General features: G+C 36.1%; 1 protein-coding gene across 8 annotated transcripts in view; it reads left to right on the forward strand.

Annotated features, from left to right (window-relative positions):
* The window catches only part of G9a (histone-lysine N-methyltransferase G9a), a 118,791-nt gene that overhangs the window by 39,505 nt on the left and 66,988 nt on the right, over nt 1–12,298 (forward strand). For all 8 annotated transcript variants that reach the window (XM_081764091.1, XM_081764093.1, XM_081764095.1 and 5 more), the window contains exons 4-6: nt 2,946–3,064; nt 5,867–6,130; nt 9,993–10,186. In XM_081764091.1, coding sequence (XP_081620217.1) covers nt 2,946–3,064; nt 5,867–6,130; nt 9,993–10,186 — 577 coding nt within the window. The remainder of the gene's footprint in view (nt 1–2,945; nt 3,065–5,866; nt 6,131–9,992; nt 10,187–12,298) is intronic.

The following is a 12,298-nucleotide window of genomic DNA, read 5'->3' on the forward strand; positions in this document are numbered from 1 at the left end:
ATGTCTCAGAAAGAGATGAAATGACATATTACCATGCTGTTCGCGATTTCTTTTCTCCCCACTAATGACGTCTCCAACCGTAATTTCTTGGAGGAGCAGAAAAGTTTCCGATTCACTTTTACCTTTCACATCCTGAGTGAAATGGATGTTGATGCATGAGGTAATTCGTGAGATTTTTTGTCTCCGGCAGACACACAAGATAAATGTATAAAGGAGTTTCGGTAAACCAAACTCTTTAAAAATTCTGTCCTAGCAGCGCATTTAAAGACATTGATAAAGTTGCTTTATGGCAACGAAACTGTTTGGAATTTTTTTTTCTCTGATTAAAGTTTTTATCTTTGATATTAGTAGAACCACGAGTTTTTCGCAATGAACGATGAAACGAAATGCGTCAGAATTAGATAATTTTCAGTTTCTTGACGTTTTATGGTGTTCTTTGTGTATTTTCATTGGTGTCCGTTGCGCGATAAAACGCGAAATTGGCAGTTTTGCGCGAAATTTCTAACAACACGCGAAATAACGCGTTTTTTTTTTTTTTTTTTTTTTTTTTTTTTTAAGTTTTCATTAATGTAAAACGCCAGTTTTCCGCTGACGGAACGGTATAACGTAGCATGAACGTTGCATTTTGGTGATTCGGATACGGCTATAGAAAACATGTTGCGCGTTAGCTGTCACCATTGCAGCTGGATGGGGAGGAGCCGTCCTTGTCGGTTTTATAACTTTCACTGAGACAGACAAATTCGTGACAGCATATCTGTTGAATAGTCGTGTTGACAGACTCAGTACTCGATTGAACGTTTTGCGGCAGGGCCTTTTTGGTGAAAAAACTAAAGCATACTTGTTTGTTACCAAGTAAAAAGAGGGATAGTGTTGAACGTATCTTAAAAAAAATGTGCAGAAAGATCATTCTAGAAGCTTTCTTCCCATTGAAAAGACTCCCAAAGTACAGAAATATGTGATTCTTTGTGAAAGCTGTTTGATGCTTGAATGTAACTTGTGCCTATGCGTTTTCAGAATACAGCATACTTTTCTTTTGATAAAAAGTTTAGTTATTGATTTTCGTCCAGTTCGTTAAAAGAATATAATTTTCTATAAATGAAATTTACAATGTCAAGTGAAATATCCAGTGTATTTATATTTTGTTGTTAGGTAATTAATGGTTTATTTCTATCGTAATCCATAAATAAAAGGAACAATTGTAAAAATCTCAGGGAATATCTTTTCCACAAGAGTTCAAAATGCGAAACTTTATTTGGAAAGTGCGACAAAACGCGATTTTTTCAAGTTCTTGGTGCAAAAAACTTGTATCCCTAGATAGTTTTTTTTTTTTTTTTTTTTTTTTAGAGGTAGGGGAGAAGTGAGGTGAAAATATTTATAAAAATCTTTAGAAGTCAACGTTCTTCCGGTGGTACCTGGCAGATGGTAGCAACATTAGTGCTAAAATAAATGCTTGAAAAGTGATCATCACAATAGGAATAAGCATAGGTTAGTGTTTTCACCAAAAATTTCTATATTAAAGTTACATGAATAAAAAGCGTTTCCGCAGTTTTATTATTGGACTCGTTTTGTCAAACCATTTGATTGGGAACGTTTAATTTCAAAATCAAATCAAAACACACCGCCTGTACTCGTTCTGTGGGACCTCTCAGGGAATCATGTTAATCCTTTCACACTTACTTTTCTGAATTTCTGTAAAAGAGTAGGACAAACTTCATGTGACTCAGCATACAATATCGAAAGGAACCATTGCTGGGTACCTATCGGGAGATATAAAAATCAAGCAAACAGTTAATATAAGTAAGCTAATGGGAAATTCTATCATAAAACAAATATGGAAAGAAGTCTTGGTGAGATCATTTCAAAAGTCTGAGAAAAATCTGAGTCATGTGTATTCTCCTAAGATCGGAAGTAAGCAGGAGAGAATTGCAGTTGAGAAACCACTGAAACAGTATAATCCAGACTCTCTCATGGCTGAGTATTGATGCAAAAGGCCCGAGTTCGATTCCTGGTGCGAGCTCATGTGGTTCAAATTCCACATTAAGCTGTAGGTTCATGTATCATATACCCTGCTGGCAGGGTGTCTATCGGTCACAAAAAAGTCACGAAATCAGAAAACGGTCATGAAAGTCAAGAAATTTAGCTTTTGGGTCACGATTTTTTTTTATTTATTTATTTATTTATTATATATATCTGTACAAATGTAAGTACTGGAAAATGTTGTTCTATAGAACGTCAAAATTCACCACCAAAAAATGTCTATGGTCGGCTTTAGATGCTATCAAATCGCAACCAAACCACGTTTCTTATGCATGGATGAAAATTCGGCCTAATTCGCACCCAAGTTCGTTCTTGAGAGTGTTACGAAATTTTATGATTTTGTAAAGAAAAGGTCACGGAAAAGATCCTGGCCAAATAAGTTTGTGGTGGACAACTTCGTGCTCGTAGGTTTTCTCGGGGTACTCCCATATCCTCCCACTTTCTCATTCCACCAATTGCACCATCGTTTACTTGCTTTAATCATCGTTTCCCTTAGCGCAACAGGCATAATCGTTGGACGTTAAATTCGAAGATTTCATTTCATTTCATTTCAAACAAAATCGAAAATCAAACTGTAATCCAACAAGAGATAAAACAAAGCCAAACTGTTACCAGTTCTTGTCTTTATTTGTTATTGCTTTGAAATAAATGACTGTATTTTCATGTTTACTGAGGTCAGAGAGCTGTTAGTATGAATTTAGTGTAGAAATCGCGTTCCTACCATAGATGTGATGTATATTGAAATGTTTATGGTGTCGTGATTGTAACAAATAATAACAAACTTGGTGTGCACAGAGAGTAGTTTCCTGATAGGGAGGTAAAGAAAGAAAAAAATAGTAGTTCCCTTTTTTTTTTTTTGTGTGTGTAATAATATTGTTTTCCTTTTTTTAATTTTTTTCCCCCTTCAGATCAGAATAAAAGGCTTTGTTTGGGTGCTCAGAATGGAAACATTCCGTCGCCGAGTTTAGCAGATTCATCATCCGAAAATGCTCCTGCTAATCCAGAGTGTAGTGCAGTAGCAAATGTGGTAAGTTACTTCTGAGATTGTTCTTTGCGTTGCTTTCTTCTTATAGAGTTTTGTAATGAATAGTTCAGATGTCACTAGTTTACTGAAGAAAACAATGTAATTTTCTGAAAAAAACGTCTCTTTTAAGGATTTTGTTTATTTTCCATAAATCAATGTTTCATTTGTAATCCTGTAATATAGTGTAAATCGTTTCTCTGGGAAAAACTCAGGAGGGATACGAAGAAAAAATTGAATTTTTTCCGGATTTACTAAAAAGTAATTTTAGTAAATTTTCACGGGCTATCAACCAGGTGAAGGTATTGACACCCGACGTTTCGAATGGAGACATTGCCTTCATCTTCAGGAATTGTAATAAAGAAACCGGAGATATGGGCATGTATATATGGTGACCATTAGGGGCACAGCTATGAATAGGGGCTTGTGATTGGCTGGAGGAAATACTAGTTTCTGATTGGCTATTGTTGTAGCTACGAAGAATGGCTTTGTTGAACGTGTTTTTTGCTCCTGAAAAGGGCCTACTAGATAAGGTGAGTTGAAACCCTTGTCTCTATATAGACCGTTCCTTTCCCGTGAAATAGCTATTGTTCTGTTCCTTCCGTCCTTTATTATTCTGTCCCAAAAATTCATATCTCTGTCCCTAAGTAGTCACCATATATACATGCCTACATATCTCCGGTCTTTTTATGACAATCCCTGAAGATAAATGCAACATCAGCGTTCGAAACGTCGGATGTCAATATCTTTACCTGGCTGATAGCCCAACAAGGCTCACTGAAATCCAGAAGGAATAGTTTACTCTTGGTAAGTTTGCCTTATGGATGATTTTCTGGAAAACGACTCGGGTAATTTTGTTCATATAGGGACTGTCTCGAAATGAATGCACCCCATTTCCTTCTGCCGCGACTATCCATCGCACAGCGTTGCCGCTTGCGCACAGAAGGGTGGATGGAGTCTTGGGAACACAGTGCGACCAGCGCCAGTCACCTTCGATCTCCTGGAGAATCACAGTGCCTGTTTCAGTGAACCCTTGTGTGAGTGCTCGGTCGAAATCAAGATGGAAAGAACTCTCGAGCAGCGATAGGCGATAAAGTTTTGTTTCAACCAAGCCCGGCATCTCCGCGTCGCCCCAGCTGCCTTACAGTTAGTTCTGATTTGTCCCCGCCCGACTTCTTTTTGTTCCCGAAGATTAAAAAATCTCTCAAAGAACAGCATTTGGGGACCTTGGAGAACATCAAGGCGGCTACGACGACGGTACTAAAGGACATCCCTGTGACGGACTTTCAGGACACATATAAAGCATGGAAATCGCATTGGAACAAGTGTGTTGAAGCAGGAGGGATGTATTTCGAAGAATATTAAGTAATTGTACGAATCGGTTTAATAAATTTCTTAAAATAAAAACGGGTGCATTATTTTCGGGATAGACCTTGTATTTCATAAATAAATATTACATTAAGAAATCTATAATATAATAAAAATAATTATATATATTAAAAAATTCACAAGGCATAGTTTACTCTTGGTGCTGGGATTTCTTTTTCGGACGATTCTTCAAAAGCAACGTAGGCAATTTTATAATAAATATTCCATGAAGAAACTTACAATATGGTATACATCTTTTTTCATTTAAAAAATCACAAGGGGTAGGTTAATTTTGGGATTTTTCTTCGATACAATTTTCCGTAATAACTGCAGCATGATAAAATTCAAGTGAAGAAGTGAGAGCGAAAAAGTTCAGTGTAGTGGTCCGTTTTAAATGAATGATAAACATGATTGAAATGGCTTAAATCAAGCAAACGGAACACATTACAAATCAAACCAAATACTTACATGAAGTGATCTGAGGTAGTGGTCATGATTAAGGATTCCTGTATTTTGAACAGTGTTTACTCCATCATGCGTCATTTTCTAAAATGTACTGAAGAATCATCATCATCATCATAGGTATTTTGCCATTATTGGCAGGTCACTTGCTACAACTGAAAAGTTTCTATGCTTCACTGTCTTCCGCTAACTTCTTCGTCTTCACGTACGATTTCTGTTTTGATGTCGTCCATTAAATATAGTCTCCTTCGCCCTCTCCCTCTCTTTCCTGCCACCATACCCTCTTGCACGTCCCTCATGGTACAGTTCCTTCTTAGTCAATGTCCCAACCAGTTTCTCTTCCTCTTCTTAATAATATCTAAAATCGTTCTTTTCCTCCACAACTTCTAAGACCCTGTCATTCATTTTCTGCTCGACCCAGCTTTCTTTCCATTCTTCTCCACACTCACATTTCGCAAGTTTCTATTCGTTTCTTATAATTTTTGCGTAATGTCCATGTTTCTGACCCATACTGTACAATACTCCAAGAAGCATTTTCTAAGTTTTTTTTCTGAACTCTTTATTCAAGGTCCCACAAAATAGTCTTTCCTTTTTCTTCTTTCGCCGTTCGTATCCTTGCTTTTATTGCACGTTCACACTTCATATCATCACTGAAGAAAGGAGGCAGTAATTATGTAACCTCAAGTAAACCTGACGTATATTAACGCATTGTTTGAGACAGAAATATTAATCAAAACAATACCTCGGAAGTATTGTCTGTGAGTAAAGGTAAATGTAAGGGGCCATACAGTGTAATTTCAAATATTGGCCGCGGTGTTTCCAACAGTATTAGAACCTGCGATCACTCATCAATAACTAGCCAATTCAATGCATGAAGCAACTTATTTAGTTTGAAATAAAATTAATGTAATACTTATGTTTTGATTGTTAGTGTTGTGAATAATAATGACTTTATATGGTGTTTTGTTTGAATTCCAGGCGAATCCTGCATTGAGTCGAATTTTGTGTTGTTGTAAAATATCATCAACGCCGTATGCAGCTTTGGACCACAATAAAACGGAGATATTTTGTCAGGCGATTGATACGATAGATGGAAGATTAATTGGATGTTGCAATGTTGTAAATAATTTACAAATGCTGCGTCCCAGCGCCAAAGTCCCGTTTCTGCTGTTGTGCGATGTTCACCGGCAGAGACTTAAAATTCATAACTGTTGTCCGGGTTGTGGGTTGTTTTGTTCACAGGTAAGTGGAAAGAAACTACTACTTGATTTAATAGGATGCATATTTAGCAGGGTTGGCAAAAACCATGGTTTTTATTGAAAAAACAAAAAACAAAAGTTTTTTTTTGGGTTAAACCAGGTTTATTTGGTTTAAATACTTTGCTCTATATATTCATATCATATACAGACAGAAATAAGTTTGTTTCGCCTTGATGTTATTATGCAACAGCCTGGTTATGCTGGAAGGGGTTACATAAGCTTAAAGCGGAATAAAAACTGCTTCTCGAGTTACATCCGAGAGAAATTGTCTCCATTTGAACTTGGAACCAGGACCTATTGGCCACAAATGCGATACGTCTGCCGACTCACTCACGAAGGAATCCTGATAAAAATACGTTGTACTGATCTTTACATGCTTCTTAATATAACTGTTAAGAGTCATTTCAGAAGAACAAAAAGATAAACAGTTGCACAAGTGAAACCATTATACAGAATTACATATGAACAATTTCAAAGTACTACGGAGTACAGAAGAACTAATTTAGTTCAAGTTAGTTAACAACAACTTTTATTGGTCCAAATTAAAGAAATACAACGACTTAATTTGCATATCAGTAAGAAAAGTGAATAAAGATACGAATTATTTGAGTCCACTTTGGCTCAGACTCATTTATACATAAATAGATACCAAAGATACTTCTCATTTCACTAAATGCCTCTCGTGAGGTCTCTATGACCCCCTTCCCCCCCACAAAAAGTACGGCATTTCGATGTATTTTATCAATAGTAAACATTGAAACGAAACAACATTTAGAATTTTTATTTGATTGCAATTACATAACAATAATAACAATTACAAAAAAAAAAAAAAAAAAAAATCACAAAACAAACATTTATAAACATATTTTAAAAAAGTTGCTTTTGTAGTATAATCTTTCGAGTAATGAATGGGAAATTTAGGTCTGAATATAATACGAATAATATACGGGAGTGAAACGTGATAACCCACAAATGTGTGTTCGTCAAGATTTTACAAACACTTACACTTTTACGAACATTTTTCGTTTTTTGGTTTAAACCAGTTGGTTTTTATGAAAAAAAAAAAAAAAAAAAAAAACAGCTGGTTTAAACCAGCCAACCCTGATATTTAGTATTTATTAAAACGTATTTGCTTCCTAAAACACTCTTCCTAAAAGTTCTAATTCAACCGTTAACAAACAAACAAACAAAAGAAAAAAAACTTCCAGAAACCAGACGATTCGACGACGAAGTAAAACTCAACATTGGATTCTACTCTGTGAGGATATTGTTATTTAGTTAAACGCGTATAATTTTTAATAGATATTACCTTTCATGATCTCGCCATTACAAAAATGACATTAAACAATCACACACAAAATGGCATTAATCATGAGCTCCCTTGTGGCTATATAGTAAGTGTACGCATCTTGTGTGCGGAAGACACTGGTTCGATTTCCGACGGTACTCATGTGGTTCGGGTCCCACGTGTCACATAGGCTTGGCGCGGAAAGGAACGCCAACCAATCAACCAAACAGTAACAAAGATAGATCTTTATATTATCTTTTCATCTTCTTTGGGATCCACCTCAGGGCCTTTTTTCGAAAGACTTTACAATCTGAACTATATATATATATATAACATAAATTGGCCATGCGTATTGTCCTCTCCCCGTCCTAAAATACTGAGTAAATTGCCTGTTCGCTATTCTGCGACACGTATCCATGTGAAATAGCTTAAATACCTTTGGCCGCATATTATATAATTAAAAACTTACCTATAAAGTAGGACACAAAATTCTAGATCTGAATCGAGAAGCCAGAGAGACCAGAGAGTTTGATCGCCATTTAGCGTTTGGCAAATACAAGAAAGGCCAAATGGCTATTACCAAACTAAAATATTTGATCGCTAGTGTCGACTTGCCGACCAGCAATTTCGCACCCTGCTATAAGAGTCCTAAAAAATTGTAGAGACGTTAAAATTGTTTCATCGAAGTACTGTCGACGAATCAATGATTTATCTTTCCATTTTTTTTTCCCATAAGATTTCTTACTCTTCTCTTTTACTTAAATTTGATATACAATCTCTTTACAATGTAATTTACTCAAATATATTAATTTCACTAAACCTAAACGATCATTGCGTAAGAATTGGGTATTTAACATTACGAGGTCTCTCATTACAATCCACCAGGAGTCCTTTATAGTTAGAACTTGTAAAAATTTCAGTCAGTTGGTTTCATCAGTTCTGGATCTTGATTTCTGTTATCCTCGCATGTTCTCAAAAATATTTTGAAGAGTCATTATGTATGGAGTAATAATTAAGTAAGAGGTGTTATCTCTATGAATTTTGAACCTATACTCGAGACTATTTTTCATTTTTTTAAACATTTATACTACTAATATTTTAATTTTATATATATATAAAATATACAGGGTGTCCGAGAAGTCCTTCCCTGATTACAGAAATTGATAACTCAGGCTAGAAATAAGATAGAAATATGAAACGTGTTGAATTGTTTACAAACTATAAAAGTTTTGGTCACATCAGTACACTTCCACATGAGCACCCTTGGTAGCACGTAGCACATCTAGGCGATATTCAATTTCCATCCACACATTAGCCAACATCACTGGAGAGATCGATGCAACGACTGTGGTTATTCGTTGCTGCAGGGTTTCAAGATCTGGTACACGTGTTCGGTAGACCTCATCCTTGACAACCCCATAAAAAGAAGTGTCTCTGCAGCGTGGTTGGTGATCGTGTCTCATGGTACCACAGGACACACTGTGCCTTCTCCTGGTTGGTTGGCATGGCTTCTTGGGCTTCTTACTTACGTACTACAAACCTAAAACAAAAAAAAATTGAGACTTGGTAAAACAGAACAAACCTAACACAGACAAAAACTTTTATAGTTTGTAAACAATTCAACACCAGTTTCATATTTCTAGCCTGAGTTATCAATTTCTGTAATCAGGGAAGGACTTCTCGGACACCCTGTATATATATATAATGTCATGTATGTATTTCATATGCAATTATATGACTCTATCTATGTTCCTCTGTAATTGTAGTTTGGCTCTGATAAATCTAATATCAATAAAATGAAATGTTTGTATGTCTGTCTGTGCGATCTGGGGATCAGGCGAGTGGGCCGAGAGGCACCAAAATTTGGTCACGGATACCTTAGTCCATGCCCCAAATCAAGACGAAGCGCTTTTTTTCAAATTTCGAACCAGGTGGTCTCAGGAAACAGGGGCGTTTACTGGGACCGGCCTGGGGACCAGACAAATTGACCGAGAGTTACCAAATTTTGGTCATGGATACCTTGGTCCAGGCCCCAGACCAAGGCGAAGCGTTTTTTCTTTCTTTCTTTAAATTTGAACCAGGGGAGTCTCAGAGAGGCGCTTAACGGGATGTGTGAAAGTAGGAGGAAAGGACCGATATTAGTGTCGAATTCATAGTTTTCGCGGTCGCTGAAGTGAGTTGTGATACTCTCATAGGCGTTGACTTCCAAATACAGCCCCCTTGCGAAGAATGGCTATATTCAGCTAGTTAATAAACAAAATTCGTAGATATTTTCCCATCATATTTTTTGTTGGGGGGGGGGGAGGAGGCAATTACACAGTGTGCTGGAATAAGCAGCTTTAGCTTTACATTTAAACCTGAGAATTCGACAGTGGTTCGATGAAAGCGTTCGTAGCTTTCTACAAATTTTTTAGAAGTCTTATAGGTAAGATTTTATCTATTGTAAAATGTAGTATTTGTATAGCATTTCTCGTGATACCGACTTATTTCTTGAAGTAAAATTTAAGACTGCACTACGTTGGTATATTTATTAAGGAATTATTTTCTTGTGTTGTAGGGAAGGTACCTTCAGTGCCAGTGGGATCCAAAAGGCCAGTTACATCACTATCATAAAAAATGTCAGTTGTATATTGATAATGAAGGCTTGTGTCCTCATTGTGGAATGACATCGCCAGCATCAGAAATTCGATTGGATTTGCGAACACCAAAAAATCCTGTATTCCTACCTCAACAGCATCCACCAAAGAAATTGTAAGTATCGTTTGTTTTAAGTGTATATGTGTGCCTCATAAAAATTCATAAGTTAAGTGAATTTAAAACGATATGTAAATTATAAAATGTAGAAATAATGGCTAGAAGCCGATAGATTAACAACACAACTAGCGGAACCTGCGCCATGTAGCCGCGCTAATAGCTTTCGTAGTTGTAGACCCATGAAGTTTAGGAGAATTATAATCATTCATAATAATAATAATACTAAATGTGTAAACAATTTAATTTGTAAGTTATTGTCATACAGGGTGTACCAGGAGAGAAGAATAATATTTTAGAGAATTATATGTAATATGGATCAGTAAACGTGTACAAGCAAAAAAGTCGAAATTAACCATGTGTCGATTCGGTTTCGTTTTAGAGATATTAGTCTATCGAAGTGAAGACCAATTTACTTCATATACATTTTATTAACCTTTTGATTACGGAGCCTTTTTAAAAAAATAAAGCCTGGGATACGGCGCCAATTTCTGCAGTTGCCTAGTATGTCTCCTGAATAAAACACATGCAAGTGCATATATGAGATACCCAGAAAGTTAAAAAACAATTAGGTTTAGTGGGCAAACTCCAAGGTATCTATAAATAGTTACTTCGTATCCCAAGCCTTATTTTTAGGTAACTAAATATAGTTACTTCGTGTCCTAAAGGTTAAAGTCCCACGTCTTCGGTAATAATAAAAATATTCACGCCATTTAAAAGGACGGAGGTAGAGAAGGAAATAGACTTTTAAAAGGTATAATATTACTATAATATTAGTCACATTCAAACATCCCTTTATTTGGGAAAAAAATTTCGAATTTCAAAATTCCTAACTTTTATCTTTAAATTTGGAAGCGTACCCTGATATCTTTAAAAGTATATGAGAGTAAATGAGCAATATCACTACCCAATGTACGCTTTTTCGTAAATACTTAAATTTATGTCTCAATACGAATATTCCCATCAGCGATAGTCGTTTTGTAACGGCACGAAGAATGAAGCAACCAAAATTCGAAGGATTATTTCATCTCAAAGTCTGTCGTAATAGATATAGTATTTCATATGTGTATTAAATACGTTGCAAAGCAAGAAATTTTGATATCAATATTATTGTAATTACTCAATCAATTTTCAGTTCTGAAGAGCTGTTCTGCATCGATAATTAGGGTAAATAGACTTATAAAAAAATATTTCTTGGCTGCCGAAAGATGGCAGTACTAAGAAGCTCCCAGTTGCATGCTGTGACATAACTAATAAACAAAATCAAGCTTTCACGTCGAAAATTGGCCTGAAACAAGGAGATGCGTTGTCGCCATTATTATTTAACTTAGTTCTGGAATACGCTATAAGGAAAATCAAAGATAGCAACCAGGGCCTAGAGTTGAACGGTATTCACCAGGTTATGGCATATGCTGATGATGTAAATTTAATAGGTGATGATAGGAGAACAATAGAAAGAAATGCAGAGATCTTATTAAACGCTTGCAGGGACATGGGTTTAGAAGTAAATGCAGAGAAAACTAAATACATGGAAGTGCGCCGGGACCGTAATACAGCAAATTATGGATGCGTTAAAATATTAAATAATACTTTTGATAAAGTGGATAGTTTCAAATATCTAGGATCAATATTAACAGAGGAAAATCATATTCACGGAGAAATTAAATGTCGACTAAAAGCAGGGAATTCGTGTTACTATTCGGTTCAAAATCTCTTGTCGTCGCGAATTCTGTCGAGGAATTTGAAGCTTAAAATATACAAAACGATAATCGTTCCTGTTGTTTTGTATGGCTGCGAAACATGGTCACTTACTCTGAGGGAAGAACATAGACTGAAAGTATTTGAGAACAAGATCCTGAGACGAATATTCGGACCCAAGAGGAATGGGAATGGGGAATGGCGGAAACTTCATAACGAGGAACTACATAATTTATACGGTTTACCCAACATTGTTAGGGTCATCAAGTCTAGGAGGCTTAGGTGGGCGGGTCATGTAGCTAGAATGGAAGAAAGTAGAAACGCTTTCAAAGTGTTGACTGGAAGACCAATCGGAAAACGACCATTAGGAAGACCTAGGCGCAGATGGGAGGACAATATTAAGATGGATCTCGC

This window comes from Thermobia domestica, chromosome 7 (assembly GCF_964235325.1).
Source record: "Thermobia domestica chromosome 7, izTheDome1.hap1.1, whole genome shotgun sequence".
Taxonomy (NCBI): domain Eukaryota; kingdom Metazoa; phylum Arthropoda; class Insecta; order Zygentoma; family Lepismatidae; genus Thermobia; species Thermobia domestica.